This window comes from Adiantum capillus-veneris, unplaced genomic scaffold (genome assembly GCF_014529385.1).
Source record: "Adiantum capillus-veneris isolate H3 unplaced genomic scaffold, ASM1452938v2 Hic_scaffold_33, whole genome shotgun sequence".
Lineage (NCBI taxonomy): Eukaryota > Viridiplantae > Streptophyta > Polypodiopsida > Polypodiales > Pteridaceae > Adiantum > Adiantum capillus-veneris.
The window spans coordinates 469678-494211 of record NW_028221440.1 but is presented as its reverse complement, the minus strand read 5'-3'; the positions used below and the strand labels follow the sequence as shown (position 1 = coordinate 494211).

General features: G+C 41.5%; 2 protein-coding genes and 2 pseudogenes across 2 annotated transcripts; 1 reads left to right on the top strand and 3 right to left on the bottom strand.

Moving 5' to 3' along the window:
• Positions 1-9660: 9660 nt before the first annotated feature.
• Positions 9661-10133, bottom strand: LOC147416959 (uncharacterized). The gene has a single exon (XM_086507925.1). It carries the CDS (start codon positions 9992-9994, stop codon positions 9794-9796), a length of 201 nt encoding a protein of 66 aa, XP_086364051.1. The 5' UTR covers positions 9995-10133; the 3' UTR covers positions 9661-9793.
• A 402-nt stretch (positions 10134-10535) lies between these two features.
• LOC147416958 (uncharacterized) lies at positions 10536-13667 on the bottom strand. The gene is made up of 2 exons (XM_086507924.1): positions 11348-13667; positions 10536-11218 (listed from the first exon to the last, which is right to left on the bottom strand). The coding sequence occupies exons 1-2, from the start codon at positions 13520-13522 to the stop codon at positions 10679-10681; spliced, it is 2715 nt and encodes a 904-aa protein (XP_086364050.1). The 5' UTR covers positions 13523-13667; the 3' UTR covers positions 10536-10678.
• Positions 13668-15820: 2153 nt separating this feature from the next.
• On the bottom strand, positions 15821-17596 carry LOC147416957 (mitochondrial carnitine/acylcarnitine carrier-like protein pseudogene; annotated as a pseudogene).
• A 4837-nt stretch (positions 17597-22433) lies between these two features.
• LOC147416956 (uncharacterized) lies at positions 22434-24157 on the top strand (annotated as a pseudogene).
• The last annotated feature ends 377 nt before the right edge of the window (positions 24158-24534 follow it).

Below are 24534 nucleotides of genomic sequence, written 5' to 3'. Positions count from 1 at the left end.
GGTAGTGATGTGTGTGAACACACTAGGACCATCGGGGCATTTTTTCCCTCTTTAGGAGGTTTTTTCCCCCGAGCATTGTATATACTCCCATCACTCTAGGGCTATCTATCTTTCCATTGCACACTAAGTAACACACTCTCTATTGTGTGCCTTGAGCTTCCTTCGTCTTCTCCAAGCTGTGTGTGTTTTACTGCAACCCTAATTCCAACAATTGGTATCGGAGCGGGTTACGTCCTCCCGGGCTTAGTCGCCAACTGCTCCAGCACACACTTGCTCACTTTCTCCGATTTCAGTGAGCTTTGGCAAGCGTTCGTAGGTCGATAAATATTTCGGGCAAGCTCAAAGGGCTTGGTTTGCTCAGATTTCTGATTCGGGCTCATTTCGGCCTCCATTTCCACTACTACAGGCAGTGCTGCACAGGCTATTTCGTCATTTTGTGCAAAATTTCTATCAGTGCCATTTTCTGCATAACAGGTGCCTTACAGTCTTCTATGGTTTGTGCTATATAGCACGTGTGTTCCCGTTCCATTTCTCCTATTTTCGAGCAATTTTCACATCAGGTGCAACATTTACCATGGCTGACAACAACACATATGTCTTCAAGATGTTTGCTGCTGAGGATAGGTATGTGGGCTTATATGATGCAGCATGTTCTTGTGTCAAAGGGCGTCTGGAATATTGTGTAGGGCATTGATGTACGTCCTGGTTCTGAGGATGTAGGCGATGTTGAGGATGTTGCAGGTTTTGCTGCAAGGATTGCTGCTATTAGAGTTGTTTTGCCTACGGCGGAACAATCTCGTTGGGATGTAAAGGATGCACATACTCATGCATTGATTGCATTGTTTGTGAAGCGCACCGTTGTTCCTCACGTCCGTTTAGCAAAATCTGCAAAACAGGCTTGGGATATTTTGGCTGGTCTTTATGCAAGCCGCAATGAGGCTAAAATTGCTTTGCTACGTAAAGAGCTGGAGTATGGACACTTTCCTTGCTAGTGTCAAGGATATCAATGAGCAACTTATTTCTGCAGGTGAAGTCATTCCAGACAGTTCCCTTGTGCAGACTGTTCTTGATGCCTTACCAGATTCTTACTAGACTTTTGCTAGTACTTGGAGACTTATGACCCAAGGAAATCCAGAAGTTGTCAAGTTTGATGCATTATGCACATTGCTGTTGCAAGAGTCACTTTCCAGAAAAAACACGACTAGACAGCGTGCAATTGAACAGGCTTTTATTGCTTCTCAAAGAAAGGGTGGTAACAACAATGCAGCCACTTCTTATGGTTCTGCTACGAGTGGCAAAACTTCTGTTCCTAATGCTTCTGCTGGCAGCACTTCGTCTGGCAATTCTGGTGATAAGGGCAAAAAGAAGATGCGTTGCCATTATTGTAAAGCTAATGACACTTTGCGTGACAGTAAATTGGATGCACCTTTGTCTAGTCATACTCGTTCAGGCTCTCGCCATGCATCTTATGCATTAGATTGTTATGCTTTGGCTATGTCTAGCTTACATGATGTTGAGGAGCCTCTGTCTTTTGATGAAGCATAGAATTCAAAAAATTGGATGGCTGCCATGCAATCAAAATATGATGCACTTATAGAAAATGACACATGGACTTTATGTGATCTGCCTCATGGCAAAAAGGCCATTGGTACGAAGTGGATTTACAAGTTGAAACGCAAGCCGAATGGTGAGATCGATCGCCGTAAGGCTCGACTTGTTGCAAAGGGTTATGCACAGCAAAAAGGCATAGATTATGAAGAGAAATTTTGCTCCCACTTGTCATATGACTACTGTGCGTTTTCTATGTGCATTGGCAGTTCATTTTGGTTGGGATGTACATCAATCAGACATTGTTACTGCTTTCTTGAATGGTGACATATTTGAGGAAGTTTATGTAATGTAACCTTGCGATTTCGTCAAGAAAGGACAAGAGGACAAAGTGTGCAGATGTAAGAAGGCTTTGTATGGGTTGAAGCAATCTCCTCGTGCTTGGTATGAGAAAGCTGACACTCATTTGGTCAAAATACGCTTTCGTAATAGTCCAACAAAAAGCACATTGTATGTAAATGAAAATGGAATTTTTTGATTGATTAAAAAAGAGAGACAAATTACAAGCTAAACATGGTGGCCTTATATAGGCTCAATGGTGGAAAGTTAAAATTAAGGCAAGAGGGATATGTACCACAAGTGGAACAGGGGCAAGTAGCATGTGGGCTACAACATGTAGCTTGTGGCTTTAAAGTGTAGCATGTGTGCATGGAATGAGAAGCATGTGTTAGGGATTCCTATGTAGGAGGTTGTATCCATGCACATAGGGGTGCATGCAAGTATGCTTGGCTTTAGGGATTGTTCATGCATTGAGTGTAAGCTAAAAGGATTACTTCAACACCATGTTGCAAGGTTTGTGCATGGTACTTCTCTTCCAAAACTATGATAATATGGTCAAATAATGAACATAATGCACCTAGGAGAATTGATACTTTATTTTCTTTGGGAATCTCACAATTGATGTATGTGAGTTGAGAGATTATGCTTATTAGTCTATTGATGAAACAAAAAATATCCTCCTCTTGAAACGTACCCCTGAATTATAACTGGATTGTACAAAGTTAGATTCAAATTTGTTTTTTTTTCACCAAAATTTTGTGTTAAGATATCCCATGCTTGCAATGTAACAGTATGAATGAATTGCTCATAATTGTCATGAAGTCAAGAAATAATTATAAATAAGTCTTACTCATCTTTGACTTGATCTTGTGCACTTAATGTTTTAGTTTGGGTGCCTTTACGTGTGGATGATTCACTTCGTGCTCTAAGTCTGGCTATAGACCATAATTGCTTCTTCAAAAGAGGTCCTCGTAACTTGTGTACTATGTATGAAAGCCCTCACCACTGAATTTTTCAACTCCCTTGTCTTCTATTGTGCAAATAGAGACATCTAAATACTTGGAGGTGTTACAAGGTTAGCATCTACCTCTTTACAAAAGCATGATGATCATATTCAATAATTAGTAACATTTATAAAGTTGATGGCATGTAGCATCAGATTATTAGTCACAAGCTCCTCGAGGAAAGATATAATGTTGGCCATGTGTTAACTGACATATATGCTAAAAGAGAAATCTCTTGAATGCATAGATTACAGAATATAAAAATGGGAGCAGACTAGGAAGCATGTCAACAAGCTCAATGACGTTAGCTGACAACATTACATTGGTTTTAAAAAAATTGACTAATGAATTTTGATTACAAAGGTATGTAAAATCTTTTGAATTCGTTACTCAGTATTGAGAACCCAATGAATTATAAAACAAACTAAAAAGTTTCATGTTGTCATGGAAATGCATATTTCCACATATAATTTAAAGTGAGGAGGACAATGCAAATTCCTCCATGCAAAGAAACTTGCATATTTTTAGTTTTTCTCAAACATAAAAAGAGAATAAAATTTGATAAAATAATCATATTACAAATTATCAAGATTATCAACTTTAAATAAGTTATAATCTTTCTTGTGGTTCTTTTGCAAGACACATGTATTGACACATGATCACAAATGTCTTAAACATGGTACCGAGTCAAAAACAAATTAACATGCACTTATGAAAACAAAGCTCTCTCTCTCTCTCTCTCTCTCTCTCTCTCTCTCTCTCTGAGCTTCTTCTTTCAGGATGTATAAACTCTTGTTGAATGTTGAAATGATACTTCTTAAAAGAATGTACATAGTACAATAAGATCAAGTTAAAGAAATTTTATTTTTTTGGAAGCCAAAAATTGGATGTATTTAATTCATTTGGCTTGACTTTAATTCAACACAACTGCAGCTAACAGAACATTCTAGTTTCCCTCTACATGAGGTCTCTCTTTGTGTGTGTTATTGTATTAAAGATAATGCTTCGACATAAAGATAATGCTCTACATGAGGTCTCTCTTTGTGTGTGTGTGTGTGTGTGTGTGTGTGTGTGTGTGTGTTATTGTATTAAAGATAATGCTTCGACATAAAACAACATTATGCTCAAAAGACAAATGACTTTAGACAACAGAAGGTGTTTGTAGATGAAGTTTTCTACATTCAAATAATTAATGTGCAATATGTCTAGAATAAAGCAACATTCCAGTTATCCTAAAAATTTGGACAAACAAAAAATCAATAGATGAGATCGATTTTCATCTTCAAGGTTGAACAACAGCAAACCAAATCCCATTTAAGCAAAGATAGAATTCTCACCTGCATCCATATAAACTAAATAATAGATTTGTTATCTTCGGATATATTTTATAGGTGTCAAAGGACCTCTTGGCTGTTATCCTTGTTTTACTTAAGGATTAGTAGAATATCTACTATCCTAACAAACAATTTTTTTGTTTTTCTTTCACACGATTTTTTAACTATCATCAAGAGTTATGGAAGTAGATTTTTAAGAATTGTTATTTTGACTCTTGATTATCTAAAGGCCATCACCCATGTTTTTGGGATGGAAATAAAAGAATTTTCAAGATGAATATAGTCAACTTTCTTTACTTGATCTCATTCTTAAGCTTAGAAAACCATTCTTTCCATTGAAGTCCACTGCACATCCTAAAGATATCGAAAGCATAACTGATGTTCTCCAAAGAATCTTTGAACTTCTTTATGTAACTTTCATTCACCATACAATCCAAGTAACCATGCCAATCACAAGAAGTAATCCATCCAACTAAGCAAAAAAGACTCAAAAACCAAAATTTGTTAATTCATCCAAGAAGTGAAAAACCTCAAAAGTAGAGTATCTTTATGAGATTTTCCAAAAGTAGAATTTATTGAAGCTACTCTCTCTAAGGTCTTGATTTGATAACCCTATTTTATATGTAGTCGTTATTCAAATAAAGCTTGTCACAAGAAGACCAAGCAAGATGTGTGTGTGTGTGTGGGTGTGTTTGGAAGACAACAATAGATTCATTAAAGCAAGTATAGAACCCTCATTTCCTTAAAGTAAGCCACATCACGACCTAGGTCTTGTTAGACTAAAGAGCCAAACAAGCCAAAAAATCATATGATTTTAATCAATTACAACCAGGTGAAATCCATTTTCCTAAAAAAAAATCTGTGAAAGTTGGGGCTAGCAAGAGTGAGGGCAGATTAGTAGAAGGTCTCGGTAACCCATGAGTAACTGAAATGATAACCAAAGCTTTGGTTTTCTTAATCAAACAAAGATACAAACCAAAATCCTACATTAGAGTGGTTTTATCATGTATCTAAGACTCACTAAAACAAATAGTACCTATAGATAAGATAGAACCAATCATGCTCATATTTGATAGATTATCAAAAACATATGCTTAGCATTCTTGGAGTTAAACAAACCATGCCAATCTAGGAGGTGTCACCATGGGGCAGATTTACAATCAACATTCATGTTAGAGGGTAAGAAATACACTCCGGTCTATTAAGGTGTAGTAGAATTCCATGAGGGTCTTAAATATGGAGGAAACCAAAGCAAGTGGAGGTGGAAAACTTAGCAACAAGAAGAGTCTATGAGCCAACACAACCAACAATTCCAATCTAACATACGTAAAGAAAAGTGAATGGGTTTGTCACTAGGTGGATCACCGAGCCCTAGAGTTTAGTTATTTATACAAAGGTCAAAGTAATCAATCTTGGTTTGAGTCTTGCCAAAGATCAAGAGAACAATTATAGCCATTGGTAGTCACAATTTCTAGAGGCAGCATAAGTTTTAAGGTAAGCCGAGGAGGTAAAATCACACGCCTTATTAATGCAAGGCAATTCCAAAAGTTAAGAACCAAAGTGAAAGGATTATAAGAAAATACTACTAGTAACAGGCATCCCTGGAACAACATATCAGAGACATAGAGGCTTCCAAGAGTCAATATAACGCTAGTACATCAATGCATCTAAATCAACCTGAGAGAAAATGAATTAATGCAAAGGCAAGTACCTCATCAGAAAACATATTAAGATCAATATATTCAAGAAAATCTCAAGTGCAATCAACAAACATAGAGATATGAGAGATTAAGTAACCTATGAAGAGGAACCACCCTCAACAAGTTCCATTTGTAGCAGGGGAATGTAGCCCACAACTCAAAGCTAATCACTAGGTATAATTTGCAATGCACACTTCCTATCCACTCTCACTCTCTCTCTCTCTCTCTCTCTCTCTCTCTCTCTCTCTCTCTCTCTCTCTCTCTCTCTCTCTCAAACAACCCAAGGCACACTTGTCAGCTAGGGAATCATCACAAGGCTATAAGTGAGGGATAACCCTCACCTTTATATAGAGGAATGGCATGAGTCTAAGCTAGCATCCACTTTTTAGTCCATCAAGAAGCCAATCAAGCTCATATCCAAGTCCCAATCAACCAGTTAAACACAACAACAAATCTATACAATGTTAGATAGAACCAAAAAATTGTGATAAACCTCTAACCAAGACATAGAATATCCCATGAAATTTATGGAAAAGAAACTACCTGTAGGGTAGTAAGAGGGAGGGGGGAGGAAGGATTATAACCATCAAGCCATCATGTCTATGAGAGGTCTGTCACAAGGAGTACAACTTCAAGCTAGAGTTCATATACGACATATGTCCAAAAAGTTGCTTACACCAGCTATGCATCTTCATGCCATTGGGAAAGCCATGATGCAGGCAATAGAGTATTAGAGAGGCGCAGTCATCTTTAGTCAAGGAGGATGTCCATCCCCTAATAAACACTTTAGAGGAGGGAATCATATCGACGAGGACAAGGATCTCAATGACTAATTTGTATACATCATCAAAATGGGGAGAGGAATAAAGACTTGCACCTATATGTGGCCAAGAGAGGAGGAGGAACCTCATTTTAAATGCAAGCATGATCACTCAATAGAGGAAAGGATGGCACATAGACTAAGCTTCAATAACAAAGGAGAAAGCCATAACTACCATGCCAACTCCAAGAAAACATAAGAGTGGGCTTATTAAGGTGGTGTTCCCATTAGGCAAAAGAGAGACAACAAGGAATTTTAGTTTGTGGCATAGTGCAACCGTATGTGGGTGCCCTAGTGGGAAGGAAATTTTAAGGTCCCCAAAAACATTGAGGCACTGATAGTGTGTAGAGAGGATTGTGTAGAAGCCCATAAGAGGGGGACATTATTGTGCAACATGTGTTAGGAAAAAAGGTGTAGCCTTGAGATGTGGGCACTATTAGTAGCCCTAGTATATATGTGTGTGTGTTTGTTTGTTTTGTGTGTGTGTGTGTGTGTGTGTGTGTGTGTGTGTGTGTGTGTGTTTGCGCGCACGCGTGCATGCATGCATGCATGAGAGAGAGAGAGAGAGAGAGAGAGAGAGAGAGAGAGAGAGAGAGAGAGAGAGAGAGAGATGAAAATGACATTGTGCAAGCAACATCAAAGGATTTTGCTCATATCCCTATTGTAGTTGCCCAGTGATACACAAGCAAAGACACTTCATGAACTTCCCCTCCGGAAACAAATGCACATGTGTAGCGATGCATGTCCAACACACAACAACAATGGTAAGTGTAAGTACAAATTTTTGTATGATGTCCAACCAAAGCCCCATTCAGCTCTAGACCCTCATTCTTTGAATACACTACGAGACAAGTTATGAAGATGGGAATGTTGTTCCTTCCAATGCAACCATTCTCCTCCTTTGGGGAACTCATATGAATATCCATTGCATGACAAACTCATCAATATCATATTATCTTCTCAAATACACAATGAGAAATGAAAAGATTGGAACATCGAACATATTTGTGAAAGTGGCCACAAAATTGGGCCTAGAAGGATTCGACAAGATTAAGCTACAAGTGATAGTTGTTGCACTACTAACAAGGCCAATTTCCGCCACATAAGCTACTTTGAATTGCTTGTAAATTCTAGTCATAGCAAAAAGCAAGGATGTTTTCTACATAGATTCCTTGCCTTCAAACCTCAAACAACATATCTTGTCCAAATCACACAATGTTGTGATGCACCCTATCGATTTAGATTGTGCTAAACCAACCGCCCTTGAAAGTTGAAAATCTATGAGTACCATAAAAAGCACGTTATAAAAAACGCTCATCATTGAGCACACAATCTACACATTTAATGGGCATCTATAGCAATGCCTTCGAGCATCATAAAAGACTTGTCAGGTTCACTGAATACTGCCCAAGATACCACACAAAGGCCTTCTAAAACAACATCTTGTTGTGTCATACATGCTTTTATAGAGATGCAGAATATATCCCTTAATAATATGGCAAGCTCTTACTTCATGGAGTGTCCGGACATGGAATCTGATCCAAAACAATGAGGACTAGGAGATGTATATTATAGAGTATACACATCAAAATATACTAGTCACAGAATAGATCGACCAACTTGTCAATAAGATCGTTCAAAAGACTACATTACGAAGAGCAAATGAAATAATGACATTTACGACACACAATGACTCAACCAAGGAACCACACCGATCGAAGTCATTGGCTATACTAAGGGAGTTTGTTGTTGTCAAAAACTCAAAAATCATATTGAAACAATTGAACATATATAATCAACTAGTACTGCCACGAATGGTTTGCGCATTGTGACAAGACACCAAGGAACCAAAAAAAACATTTGATCACGTATTTGACATATGAATGCATTAAAAGAAACATAAGTGTCATACTTATTGCATCCACTAGAGTGACAGCGACAAGAGTTAGCAACATAGGATCCCCAGTTCATTACCATTTCAAGCTACCAACCAAGAATCAGTAGTATCCCCTCTCCATTCACGAGACCAATGAAAAATATATGGGCATAAAAGAGGCAAATTGTGATAATCCTTGATGAGCCGTCTATGTTGAAATGGACGACTTGTGAACTTATCATAAGACTCATTGTCAGTGTAACAAGCTATACATTGGGAGATCCTTTCAATGAAAAATGCATCGTCTTTTGCTTGGTGACCTTGCCCAAGTACTCTTAGTTTGTAATCAAGCACAAGAGGTTTGTCACACATGACAAATCACATGCTCTGTCCATTGGCTACAAGCAACATTCTACAGTAGGAGAAAGGTGTGCAAATATTTGATCCAATTTTTTACTTTGTGAAGAGGTCCCTCTTCAACTTTTTGCTTTAAGAAGACTTATTTTAGTTTATGCATGGTTCCTTAACTTAGGGCCAAGGACTTCCTCCTCCTCAACTTTTTGTTTTGAAATGCCAATGTGAGTATTCACCTTGTTTACCTTAAAGGTAGAAACACACCTACTTTGATTTACCTCACATCAATAAAACTACCTTCAAATGTTATTTTCAATTAGTTGTTCCATGCAAAAGTAGGCCAGCATGTTCAATCACATTGGCGACTAATGTAGCAACATTGATTTTGTTCCCAAAGATACATTTTTGCAATCGAATGAACAATGAACATCAGAAAAATTGAAGATCAAGAGGGAGGTATTCACGTATGCACTTCTATACCACATACAACCATAAAGGTCTTGAGCTCTGCATTACAAAATCACCTTACTGGACCCTTGCAGAAGGTTTGAGAATTAACGTTTCTGTTAGTTTCAAGTGTATATCTGACCACCACTACCAGTGCAAATAACCTGAATTCAAACAGGTCCACCGTATTCAAGAGCTTACAATTGCAATCATAGTCACAATCACCGCCGTAAACTTTGTAGCAACTACTTGCCCAACTATGAGAGGCATTTCACTGTACTTAATTTCTGATATCCGCTCCTGCAATAGGTCACGATCAGTAGTAGAGGTAATAGTCATTGCTGATTCATTGTTAATTTCTCAGCTTCCCTTCACAGAGAAAACGTCTGTGGGTTAGTTCTTAAGTCTCCACCGCTTCCACCTTCTACTTGTATAGAGGCCCGCTTGGGAGGTACAGAGGAGCCTGCTGCCCTCTCTGCTGCAGCAGGCTTTGCAACATACCCGACATTCTTGCCATCCATAACCTCCACATCTGAGCAATAACCATGGGAAAGACGCTGCTTGTATGCCATGAATCCATCTCTTCTGACACTGGTGCAATAGGCTACAGTGGAAGGTCTTCAATATCAGCCATGTCACCTTCCAGCTTGAAAGAAATCGGAGTAGATCATTTCCACTTGCAAACGGATCGTGACACAATATGCCGCAAAAGTTCACACAAAGTCATGGGAGTTCCTTGCCTCTAGCACTACTATAGCTCTTGCAAATGTAGGCCAGCAGGTCCAATCACACCGTTCTCTTCCAAAGTAGCCACTATAAGTCTTGAGAAGCACTTCGAGACCACCAGACAGGAACAGTAATGATTGAAACATGATGATCCAATTTCTAACCACAAGTTTCAAGCTTTCAAATTTCAATACCCCAGACCACTAACTGATGGCACTACTAACCCTGCAATTTAGTGACTATTGTAGCAACATTGACCTTGTTTCCAAAGAGGCATTTTTGCAAGCAAACCAGAATGAACAAGAGAAAGCTATTCAGCCATTTTGCACTTCCAAAACACTGACATAACCAATGAGCTCTTGGTTTAAGCGTCACACTAAAGAACAACTTTTTGAACCCTTGCAGAAGGTTCGGGAATAACCTTTGCATCACATTCAAGTATAACCAACCAGCAATACCAGTGCAAATAATCTTGATTGGAAAAGGTCCACCATATTCAAGCTTGGTAGATTGAGAGCCTTTGTGCACAGTTAGTTGTCCTCTTCTTTCTGGGCTCGTGCTCCAACCCAGGCCAAACCACCTTCAAGAAGAGTCTTTGTATAAACTACAATTGCAATGATGGTCATAATCACTGCAGAAAAATTTGAGATGACTACTTGCCCAGCTATGAGAGGCATTTCAGCGTAATTAACCGAGTTAGTGACTAAATCTGTAGATGTTTTTGCTTGGCTACAATGACTTTCTATGTATTTCACCAAACCTACAATATCAATTACGACATCAGCTCCTACAAAACAGTCAAGGTCAGTTGTCGAGGATGTAATAGGCATCGCCGGTTCATTGTTACTTTCTCTGCTTTCCTTTACAGAGCAAATTGTGTGTGGATGAGTTCTTAGGTCTCCACCGCTTGCACCTTCATACCTGTATAGAGGCCCTCTTGGGGGGTACGGAGGAGCCTGCTGCGCCCTTTGCTGCAGCCGTCTGATGTGACAACGCAGCAAGAAGCCCTCCGCAAAATGCTTGAGTTTCTCTCTGCTCTGCCTTTCTTGTACTCCTTTGTACGGCAATTCCTGAAATGTATAGAGTGGCTAATCAAACAGCCTTTCTGGCAATTAGCATTACGTCACCACAAGCTCAAACTAATAGCACATGAGCTTTAACACCAACTGTCCATAAACGATTGGGAAAAGCAAACATACCTCCTCGTCATAGCTCAAAATTGGAGACCACAGGGAAAATGTATGGCTATGTGGCTCGGAAACAGGCAAACAGCTTACACCATTCTTGCTGGCATTTGCAAACACATCAGTAGTTTGGGAGCCATCATCGAAATTGGGACTGTATGCAGATGTAGACAAAGGATTGTTTCCCATCACCACAGAGTCCAAAAGCTTTAACCTTGGAGTAAAGTTGTGAAGGAAACGATTGGGATGATCATGTAGATTATAAAGACAAGTGTCAAGACATTCATCTACCTGCTCAGCTGATAGGCTAGTCCAATCATCCACCTTGTTAGTACGCCTACCACATGGAAAACAATGTGGGTTCTTAAAATCCTTCGTAAACTCATCCATCTCTTCACAAGGTGATTCCAAACTGCTCGTCATGCCACCATCTGTCACCTCCAAAAGGTTTTGCAGTTCCAAAGCACGATTGATGCTCATGTCTGTAAACACATTGTGGCTAGATTCATCTGATTCATAATATACCTGTTCTCCATTTTTCAAAGACCCTTGGAAACTTCTTGAAAACCCATAGAAAGCATCACTTGATGACTCCATTAAACATGAAACCTTTTCATCTCTCACTTCCAAGAGACGGGAGACCCTAGAATCCCCAACCTTTGATGATATTGTGCTCGCATACTGACATGCTTGCTCAATAACTGAGCTGTTGTACTCTACTGAGAAAGACATGCGTGATACATAAGTTATTCTTCCCATCAATTGGCACTTTATATTATCTTGAACAATAACTTGCACATACATATTGTAGTGCCCAACTCCCTTGAATGGTGCCTTTTCTATATGCTTGTGTAAAGATTGCCTGAAGTAGCCACTGGCAGCTATTGTTTTTCGTCTTCTGGCAAGTAGATACCTTGATTGAGAAGATCGAAGATAATTGATGGTGTAAACAATCACCTGCTCACCTAAAACCCCGACTTTCCAGTCAAGATTTTTCTTAACTAGCGACCCAAAAAGTTTCTGCAATGTAAGCCTGCACTGGGCCATCAAAAAAGATCGAACAAAAAGATTCTTCCTTGTAGGAGTGTCAAAAGTATTTAAAGAAGAAATCTTTGCAAGATCCAACGAATTTTTATTATCAACGGCATACACAGCTTCAATTTTCTGTGATGAGAAGGCACTGAAGTTTTCAGTTAGATTATCACAGGTGCACACTGTCATGATATCATTCTCATCCAAAACTAGACTGGCACCGTCATTGCCGTAACTATTGCAAACATTTTCTACTGTATCAGAAACGTTCTTATTATCAAATATTGTAGTCAAGCAACTGCCAATGCATGCTGACACAATATTATTTTCCTCCATAACTCCTTTGCCCATGTCAGTATCATCATCATGGCAAATTTTTTCTATCAAGCCAAAATGGCCCTTCTCGACAAATGCAGGCATAACACCATTTTCCTGCAAAAATACACTACACCTGTCATCATCATTATTGCAGACAATTTGCATCGTGCAACACTTGAACTTGGCATCTCCATTGCAAAGGCCCTTAGAATCCCAAGACTTGACTTCTGAATACAAGTCTGGGGTTGATGGTGTTACAAACTGCCCTGTACAGAACTCACATACTCCACAGGTTCTCTGTATTTCAAGGCAAGAGATCTGCATTCCCAGACTTACTATGATGCCAACTTCCTGTGACGAGGGGTACTCTGATCGTGCATTGGCATGGCAATGTGGCAAAGTTTCCCCTGTCGAAGGTGAAGTGCCCTCTGGGAGACTTCTCAAGATCGTAATTCCATCAAATTCTCCCTCTTCTTCATCAGTATCTCTGTAACCAATCGATGGTTGAGTATTGTTCTGTCCTCCGCATGGGGAACCATCTTGTGGTCTATCTGAAATAGAGACAGACGCCTCTGGCTCGTCAATCCTCTGTTCAGAATGGACAGGTTTCTCTGCATTTGGCGGGGAATGGGCTCCGCAAGGTTGCTCGTCAAGAGGTGAAACCCCTGCACTGCTAGGGATGAGGTAATGCGTGGCCCTATGCGTCGAATGGAGGACCCTCTTGTCCCCATCGATGGTGGAGATGCCCTCTTTCAACCCACTCAAGCAGAACAATTTTCTCTTACCGCCACTGAGCTTTCTGGCCTTAAAGGAAGCATAAACGCTATGAAGATGGGCCATGGGCTAGATATCTCCATGAACAACCACGAGGGACAGTGTTTGAAAGGCAAATTTCATGCGTAGCTGCGTTGCTTGATGCATTGGTAGAGAGTTGCCAGAAGATACTCCATGCTTACGCAAACAGTAAGTCGAGTGGAACTGAAGGTTCCAATCTGCAAAGGTAGGGCAACAATGGAACCGTTGGCATTACCAACTCACGCTGTGTGTTTGAAAATGGCGACCCACGAAATTCACGATTCACAATTTCACAGCAAACTTGTTGAGATGGGTTCCACACGATCCCTAAATCGCTCCCCAGATCCCTCAGCCTTTCCATCGAAGGGAGGAACAATTATGCAACTAGAGTGCTTCGTTAGCTATGTTCCATCAAATTGAGATCGAATAAAATATTGAAAACTGAGAGAGTGAGAGAGAGAGAGAAAGAGAGAGAGATTTCATGAAAGATAATTAGATTTTTTTACCTGAGAGTGTTTGGGATACCGATCATCGTGGTTTAGTGGTGTACTTCCGCATAAATTGGTTACCGATTGTAGTGCTTCATAGGGGTACCTCGCCAAAAACCACAAGGAGTGTTAAGAGTTTTGTCAAGCTCAATATTCATGAGCATACAAGATGTCAATGTTATTAATTGTTTGTTGTTCCATTTTTATGTTTTAAAAAAAAAGAAAATATGCAAGTTTGCTTGCATGGGGGAGTTTGCACAGTCCTCCCCAATTTTTATAATACGAGAGAACGTGCCATTCCCACGACAGCGTGCAATTTTTAGTGTGTTCATTAACTGCATTCTTATTGTCAAAAATCAGAAAATGATAATGCTTACTCACCGCGCGATTGAATGTCTATCGCCAATGGACTTCCTTGCATCAACGATGTTGGGCATCTCCTGCACTTAACCCGCTGCAAGAGACGACATCCCAGGGAGGATACCCTTCAAGAATATTTTGTGCTATTGTGAGAACACCACATTTTGTATACATATCGATCAAACCACCACCAAGCATGAAATCGTACTCCCAACAAACGTTGACTAGCGATCATATCGTGAATTCTAATATCTATGGCTGTGTACATGATTGCATCTGCTGACCTGCATGCCTTCCAGATTCCTGTGTAGGCGTAGTTGATTGCGTCTGGATAGAGACCCTTCCTCCGATCTTGCGGCAGGTTCCGCACAAGAAGCTTGCATAAGGTCAATAGCCTTCAAGGTGCAAGAATAGGTGAATGCATAAACGCCTTCCGTTTGCATCTGCTTCATGTTGTGTGTATTATGGGAAAAGTGCATTCCAATGCTTTGCATCCACTGAAAATATCCTAGAGCTTTCTGGCCTAACTCTTGTTGCACACATCCCACAATCAGTGCATTCAAAGAGGCGACATTCCTGGCAAGAAGCTCCTCGAGGACTTTTTGTGCTTTGTCAAGCGCACCACATCTGGCATACATATCGCCCAAGGCATTGCCAAGCACCACGTGACTAACAATATCAGTCTCAATTGTTGTGTCCATAAGAGCATCTTGCGTAGAGCTACATGCCTTCGAGATGCACGCATAGGTGATTGCATCTGAAGAGAGGTGCAACTGGAAAGAGGCCTTCGCGTCGCATCAACTGAAAACAGCCTAGAGCTTTCTGGCCTGCTCTCGTTTGCGCACATACCACAATCAGTGCATTCCAATTGTTGTATTTGCCTACTGCTCCAGAGATGCCGCATGCTTTCAAAAGAAAGGTGAAGGTGAGACCATCTAGAGAGATTCCCTACGTTGCATGCCTTCAAAGCCACAATCTTCAAGATGCATGCATAGGTGATTCCATTTGAAGAGAGGCGCTCACTGGCTGTTTTCAAAACCAACACCCATAGGACCATTATACATCATCCAGGACTTTTTGTGCTTTGTCAAGCGCACCACATCTGGTATACATATCGCCCAAGGCATTGCCAAGCACCACGTGACTAACAATATCAGTCTCAATTGTTGTGTCCATAAGAGCATCTTGCGTAGAGCTACATGCTTTCGAGATGCACGCATAGGTGATTGCATCTGAAGAGAGGTGCAACTGGAAAGAGGCCCTCGCGTCGCATCAACTGAAAACAGCCTAGAGCTTTCTGGCCTGCTCTCGTTTGCGCACATACCACAATCAGTGCATTCCAATTGTTGTCTTTGCCTACTGCTCCAGAGATGCCGCATGCTTTCAAAAGAAAGGTGAAGGTGAGACCATCTAGAGGGATTCCCTACCGTTGCATGCCTTCAAAGTCACAATCTTCAAGATGCATGCATAGGTGATTCCATGTGAAGAGAGGCGCTCACTGGTTGTTTTCAAAACCAACATCCATAGGGCCATTATACATCACGAGCTTGCTGGCCATGGAGCCTGCACCCACAGAGCCACCTGTTATACCAGCTCCTGCAAGGCTACGACTTACCTCTGCCAAGAGAGCTTTGATCTTGCAAGCGGCACTTAATGAGCTATGTGGGGCAAGCAAGGAAGGAGATAGCCAAACCAGCACCGGCACCGCAGACAAATTGTTGAGAGATGGTTAGGGGTGCTCCGGGAGAGCTGCGGAGGAGGACTTCTAGTAGTGAAGAGGACGGCATTGAAGGCAGCTACGGTAGCCAAGGGGGCACCCATACCTTTGTAAAGTCCAGCAGGGCCTTCAGAGGCGAGAGTTTGCTTCACAGCGTCGATGGCGCCTGTGTATTTGGGGGGGACGCCTGGGGACTAAGCGGGCTGGCTTTGGAGCTTGACTTTGATGGTGTCAAAGGGGTGGCCAACGAGGAGCTGGGCGACGCCCCCCATGGTTCTTGCTGCGAGATCTTTTTCGCAGCGTCGGCCTGGGGCCTTCTTCCCTCACTGCAGCTGCTGCGAGCTCTCTGCGATTGCCCTAGTGATGGAGCGGCAAACTCGCTCGCTCTCTTTTCGCTATTTTTGCCCGATCCCAAGTCTTTTTAGAGCTTCACAGCGCTGTTTTTTTTAGAGATGAGGTGAAGCCACGTGGGCTGCTGAGGGGCCAAGAAGCGAAAATTTGCCGCTTCGCTAACGAAGTAACCAGCAACCAGGCCAGCCCTCCTTTTTTGGAGGGGATCTACAGTCCCATATCATTGTTGATCATGGGCCGTTTAATCCATGTGGAGGAACAAATATAAGCTAGGTGGGATTTGACCTCACAACCTCCTAATCAAGGCGCGAATTCTACGCTTGCTTGTGCAAGCGTTTTGTTAAGCAAGGAAAATGGTAGCATTATATTCTGTAGTTTTGGCCCGCCGTGATCCTAGTTCACACCGAGTTCACATCGAGTTCACACCACCGCACATAGCATGCAGAGTTCACATGCAAGTTGACAATGAGTTCACATTTGTTTGAGTTTACATCAAGTTCGGGATCAATGGTTGTGATCTTCACCGACAAGCGACGTTTTCAACCATAGATCCCCTCTAAAAGTGAGGTGTCAATTAGTGACATGGCTGAGCCAGTTCAATTCTCATGGTGTGTGGCAGCTGCGAGAAAGCTCCCCGAAAATACGTATTTTTTCTTTATCAACATGAAAAACACAGTGTCATTCCAAATAAGCAGAGCATCTTTACTGCGGTTTTCAATCCGCTCCAGCTCCTCGCCCTAAGAGCAATCCTGCAACTGATTGTGAACAAGTTGCACACTTTTTCCAAGAATTGTTCGCAAGTGGTTGGTAACCAGTTGCAAACCCAAGCTTCTTGTGAACTAACTCTACATAAATGCCAATTCCACATGGGTGTGCTATGTGGCAATATGGGACCTAGGTTACATAACATCAATGATCTCCTCTTCCCTCTCACATGTTCAACCATGGTAACACAGACCAAGCGCGGGAAAAGACCACCATGGTAGAGCTTACATGCACATGAGAAACCATTATTACCACTGCAATGCAACCAACTCCTCGTTGTGAACAATAAAGTGTGACCACTTCAATGCCACCTAGATCAAAAGGCGGTGAACTGCATACTTCTACCACAAACGCAATCTTTCCCCATGCTTTTCGAGAGGTTGCACAATAGAATCGGACTTGGTGCCACATCAGAAAGAGCATGCCATGATCGCTCATGTCTGAGGGCTTTCAAGCTACAACGCTTGTTTTCTAGAGGTAAGAAAATGTCAAGAATGGCCAATAGCATGTCGTTTGTCTTCGTCCTATATCAATATACCTTTTCCATCATTGGCATTAGGGTAGGCTAAGTGCATATGAAGCCAAACTGCTAAACTTTTCCTTGTGCTTTCTTTAGCCTCATGCAAGGTGTTTAATTCCTTTGTTCCAAAGTTTGATGCTCTATAAATTTCAAGAGATTCTTCATAAAGGCATTTCATTAAGCTTGTAAGGTTTGGAAAGACAAAAGTGAGGGCAATTTGAGTGATGGCAATCATAATTATATGCTCTTTGATGGTTGCAAAGAGGTGGCTCGAGTCAAATTCTTGTTGTGTGGCTCCTTTATCACTATCTCTTGTAGTCATGGACTCCATGCAAGTGTAAGATTTCAAGTTTCTTTTTGTATTCCTTATTGATTACTACTAATCCAATTTTTGTGCTAAGTGATTTTGGCTGCCACAAACCGTAGTAGGTCCCTGTACGAGGGGAGCAGGGTGGAAAAGATAGTGAATGTCGTGGCGATTTTGAGAGTGTTTGTTTGAGGCTAAGGAAGATTATAGCTACAAGTTTTACATGGTTGAATTTCGATGTTTATGTGAGTTTCTTTGGATGATTTTGGTAAGCGCCATCCATGTGGTGGTAAAAAATGTTCGATATGAAATGTCCATCTAGAAGTGGCATCTTGTTAAGACAAGGTTAGGACAAAGGGAGGCACGACCCTAGGCAAGGCAAGGAAGGCAATAGGCATGCACTCAAGAGGACTTTTAAAGGTAGAGCCAATGACCTATAGAGAAAAGGTAGTTGGGTAGAGATGAGCATGTGTAGTCCATGGTCCTCACAGTGGTATTAGAGCCAGGTGTTAGGCAAGGATTTAGCAAGGACAATGTCTTAACATGGATCTAAATTTTATTTTCTTATATATCTTTGGATTATTGGTTCTTGTAGGGAAGTGCTCCTTAAGATCTTTGCTAGAATTTATAGCAAAGTGCTCACCATGATTTTTGTCAGATTTTATCAGTATGTCTACGTGATAGTATATCTACGAGGAGATGGTATGTTGTATCATGAGTATAAAATGCCTTGGACAGAGGGCAACCAAGGTTCAGTCAAGACGCTAGGAGTGTATGGTTTGATTTTCACCTTGATCATATCAAGAATCATGTTTGGCTACTCAAATTAGAAGCAATGTGCAACCGTAAGAGCACAAGAAAAAGGGATGTAGGCTCAATTCTTTAAGTAAGCATGATTGGCACACTATGACATCCACAGTCTGTTCAATTTGAGATTTTTTAGGGATCATTTTCAGTTCAGTAGAGGCATTCTACATCAGGCTCTTCTTCTTTCAGGAGAACAAGACCAGTTTTGGGATTTGCTCTGCGTGTGGAGAGTAATGTACCCTTGGACTAAGACATAGGGCATCAAAAAATTTTATGTATCACAAACAAGTTCAAATCTTATTTAATCGCTTAAATGATCTACATTTGTATGTAAGCATTCTAGTTTTCAAAAGGGGTTGCTTAAGAAGCAGGATCAATAAGTTCTGCTCAGTTAGGCTTCTCACTTGAGATAGGCTCTGTAACATTTAATGGTTTAAAAAACTTATGTGTAGCGGAAATTAGCATGAACATAGTGGGCATTTCATTAGAATAGATTCCTAATGAGAATTACAAGAGTGCTTGGGTGGAGAGAGCAACAAAAAGCATAACACCTAGTTAGATAGCATCAACAATACTTTCAAAAGAGAGAGAAATTAAGCTATTGACAATAGTTGAGGACCGGATTTGCATGGAGCCTTGCATGGAGCTGGTCCCCCCTCCAAAAGGCTTTGTATTATGGTTTCTCCCATCAAGAGAGACATTATACAATACAATTCTTTGTGTTCCTTCAAGACTAGCTAGTGCAATGAAGATGAAAGCTTCATGCACTAAGCTAAACACTTAGTAAACACAACTTTAATTATCCCCGTTCTCAGACCCAAGACCTCACACACCTTCGAAGATGGTGAGAGCTAGCAGGGTATGAGAGTAGATTGAGAGGAAGAAGGAGTATCTTACGAGAAAGATGTACATCTCCTCACATAAGCACTCATATTAGCATAGCTTTAGCTTAGTAATTAGCTTGGTAGAGGAGATGAGCATGCATTGAAGCTTGGCTCTTGGTTGGATTTGCATCCACAAGCCAAGAGTGTGTCGATGTAGGCTTCTATCTCACAAGCTTGGAGTAGGTGATGAGCTCTCCATTAAAGCTTGGGAAGAGATAGTCTTCTCTTCCTTCACACATGAGATTGTGTGAGTGTGTGTGTGTTAATACCTTGCAAAAATCAGCCCCCTCTCTCTCTTGGGCGAGCCCTCTTGCTATTTGCTCTTGCTCCAGCCTTATTGGCCCTCCCCAAGTCCAGCCAATGACCATTAAGCAGCATAAGTGATAGCCTTCTGACATGTGTCCCCCTTTCCCCTTTTGTGAGAGCTTTAGGTAATTTAATAATTAAACTAAACTCTCATTGGACCCCTTTGCCTCCTGGCCAATAGGAATCAGGCAAGCCATTGGGCTCCTGAATGCTCATTGGACCCCTTGGGAGACTGTCCAATAGTCTTCTAGGAGACTTATTTCTCATCAGTTCTTTTATTAAGTGTTTTTAAATTAATTAAACTAGATTTACTCTAGCCTAATTCTCATTGGTCCACCTCCAAGGCCATCCAATAGGAATTGGGCACACCTTGTGGGCATCTGGGCTAGGGAGCTGACATGTGTCCCTAATTCCCTTTGTGTAAAGGGAGCCTGTGTGTGTGTGTGTGTGTGTGTGTGTGACTTTCTCTCTCATCCCCTAGAAGAAGGGCTCTCCCCCTCCCATGTAGGGATATGCAAAGACTTTTTAGTCACACACAAAGCATCCAATTTCCCCTAGGGTTGACCTTTGGACACAACCTTTGAATTTTGGAACCTTAGCATTTTGGAAGTCTTAATGGGCTGAACCTTAGGGTCTTTTTAGCCCATTGTTGCACATGGCCCCCCTTTGGATCCCTATTTTCCCTCCTTTGGATCCCTACTGTGGCCGGTCTGCTAGCTTAACCAATATTCTAGCTTTTTCTCCCCTGGCACTTCCCCACATTAAATGATCAGTTTAATATGAGAAAATCATTTAGGAGAATTAGATATTGATTATTATGACAGGCTCTACTATTAGTATGAGATATAGATAGAGGTTTCTTTTGGCCAAAGGGAATCGGGATAGTCTCTTTAGAGGTTATTGTGATTGCAATCATTCGGTTTTATAATGTTCAATATTTGCTACGAGTAGATAGCTCCACATAGGAGTACTAGATTTTGCAAGCGGATCAGTCGAGCTGATGTAGGTTAGATTAGGAAACTATTGATGTTATTAAGAAGGTTTTTTTAAAAATGTTTTCAAGTAGTAAAATTCTCCTTCAAGGGGAGAGCTATGGTAGGAAAAGGGTAGGACATGGTTCCCAAGCAAGGCTAGCTAAGCATGTTAAGGGGTCTCCTAAAGATGGGTCAAGCGGCCTATAAGAGGAGGTGGTTGGGTGGAGAAGAGCATGCACAATTCCTTGTTCCTCTCAGAAATATGAGGACTAAGGTCTAATGCATGCTCATCTCCACCTAATCGCCTTCTCTTATAGGCCCCAGCTCTATCTTAGAAGGCTTCTTGACTACTGTTGGAATTAGGTTTGCAGAGAAACGCACACAGCTTGGAGAAGACGAAGGAAGCTCAAGGCACACAATAGAGAGTGTGTTACTTAGTGTGCAATGGAAATATAGATAGCCCTAGAGCGATGGGCGTATATACAATGCACGGGGGAAAAAACCTCCTAAAGAGGGAAAAAAATGACCCGGCGGTCCTAGTGTGTTCACACACATCACTACCACATGTATATGGTAACAAAACCCCCCTGGAGTGATGCGGTGAACGAGAGCTGGCACATGAGTAAAGGGAAGTGCCATGCCCTGAGGACATGATCAATCCACAAAGGGGAGTAAGCCCAAAGCTTTGTGGAAAGCTTCGACCTTCTCACAAGACAATCCCTTTGTGAAAAGATCTGAAAGGTTGTCCTGTGTTGGCACATAAGCCAAGTTGAACTCTCCTGCTTAGAGCCTCTCCCTGACATAGTGGTAATGCACCTCAATGTGCTTTGTGCAAGCATGAAAAACTGGGTTCCTCGCAACTGCCAATGCGCTCTGACTGTCAGTGTAGATAGTGTTGGCAGTGTCCTCTCCAACACCCAAATCAGCCATAAGGCATATGAGCCATACACACTCAACCGTAGTTGTCATAATAACTAATATCTAATTCTCCTAAATGATTTTCTCATTTTAAACTAATCATTTAATATGGGAAAGTGCCAGGGGAGAAAAATCTAGAATATTGGTTAAGCTGGCAGACCGGCCACAGTAGGGATCCAAAGGGGGCTGTCAGGACAAGGGTCCTATGGGCAAGGCCCAACCTAGGGGGTCAGGGACCTAGGCCAAGGGCCGGCTGGACCATTGCGGACTGGGGATCCGCTTAGGGCAAGTGCTAGGAGCTAGCCTATATAAGGGGCGGTAGGGGGGAGGATCCCAGGTTCAGTTACCCTAGGACTTATACTGGTATCAGAGCTAGGGGAGGAAAAGGCCATGGAGGAGGGAAGAAGAAGGGGCTTGCTTCTTGCATGTCTTATTGCATGTTCCCTTTCTCTCTCTATCTCTTTAAGGGTCTCTCTCTCTCGATCTGCTTCGAGCTAGGCTACCATGGCGTGGGCAAGGTCCCTAAGGGCTGCACCGAATAGGGGCAAGATCGAACAGCATGGCGGGCTCCAACCATCGCGAGAACAGTCGCTTGCACACAACATGGCAGGGTGTCAATCTGCACAAAAGCCTGCATGGTTGGGTTCAACGCGAGCGCCTCCTCATGGGGAAAACATCCCGTTGCAGCATCATCAGTAGATGAAGTCGGCATGGCGCGCTGTCGTGCTGTGACACGTACATAGTGGGAACGCATGCTACAAGAGTTATCTTGTATTTTTTTAGATACATAACTATATTTCCTATAGTGTACATATGCATATTTAAGTATAATAATAAGCCTTCTATCTCATCCTATTATTTTTCTCAAGGGTAACATATCCTTACTTTACCATCAGAAAATACTATGGGAAAAGCATCAATAGCTCCGCCTCTTTAACTTGGGGCAAAAAGAATTGATTCTACTATTTCATTATCATCTCACACCCTAGCTAGATCCTATATCTAGGGTAAACTCCAATATATATATATTCTATGTATTTTTTATACTTTTCTTATATTTCTTTTTAAATAGCTACTAGGAGGGAATCAAATCCTAGTGGGACACTAGGTGGCATGATTTCAAAGATACACTTATTTTAATGCATTATTGCAAGCATGATTACAAAACTTTGTCAAGGAGCAATGTCATGCTTTCATATGGCATGAGGTGTCCTTTGGAATTAAATGAAAGTCTAGGCCAAGGGGACCAAGGGAAGACTTTTGCTGCCAGAAATGGACCCTATTTTGATGAATTTTTTACACAAGGTTCCAATCCGAATTGGAAAACGATTTTAAAATGAAAATCGTAGCTAATGAGCTGAAGTTTTTGCCCATATTTTTACTTTTTTATTTGGAGCCACGGTTGAGGAGATATGATCAAAATACTGGACCCCAGTCTGCCCACATCATGCAGGGGCAGCTCATTTCCAACTTTTCCAATTCCTGTTCACACTGGCTCCTCTCTTCTTGTGTAAACCCTTGGGGGTTCCCTTCACCTATAAAAGAGGACCTCTTCTTCCTTGGAAGGAACTCAAGCATTCAAGCCATTGATGAGAGTAATTCTTGAGGGAGTGAGTAGTAATGCCTAATTGTACTTAGCCCCATTAACATAAGCCCAAGCCTACACTTTCCCCTAGAGGAAAACTAGCCATTCTTGTACGCTATCCTTGGAAGATCAACTCTAATCAAAGAAGGTGTTGTACTTGGCGTATCAATCAACGTTGAATTCTCCCCTCTTCTTCTCTCTCTCCATCAATAATGGTGCCGAAGGGTTTCAATTTTTGTTGGGTTCTCTCACAAACTCTCACAGCCATAAGCCCGGTGCTTTCCCGGCAAGACCGCTAATTTCTCGACAGCGCTGTCTCCTCTGTTTTTTCCTGCGCAGGCGGCCGCTGCCATCGCTGGCTTAATTTGGTTGACCTTCACACTTGGCCAAGGGCTAAGGACTTAAGTGTTCAAGAGGCCATTCACCCATAGCAAAGCCAAGCCTAACTATTTTCGAGCTGGTTAGGAGCAGGGGCTTTAGATTGCACGAGCCTCCCTTCAGCAAATTTTCTGGTTCTTCGGACATCATTACCATGGATTCGACACACCAACCGCAATTTTGACAAGGCATCAACTTGTCGAAGCATGCAAGGCGAGCAACACAATATCTACAATACTCAGTTGGACAAGAAGGAATTAGCATCATGCAAACGGCAAGCAACAATCGGCATAGCATTCAAGGCCTGTAAGATGACATGAAAAGCAACACACTTTCGAGCTTATGGAATGCAATAGATGAGTATTTGTAAAGAGTGTTGCCTTTCAAACACACCGCTATGTAGAGTGGAGCTCTGAAGGAGGGCGGTACTTGAAGCAAAGGGCAAATTCCAAATTTCCGCTCAAGGAGATATCCAAATTTTTGAGTTTTCCTTGGTTATCGAAGTGGGTTTTGGTATGCGCAGCTTAGCAGAGATCATTAGGCGACATGCAAGATGTTTCTCACAAAGGGGATAAAAACAATGAGGATATGCTTGCCGCGTACACGGACGAACGCCATGCTCATCAGGGTTAGTTCTTTCGTAATTCCAAGGATTTTCTTAATCTCTGTGAAATTTTACTTTGCAGACTTATACGGA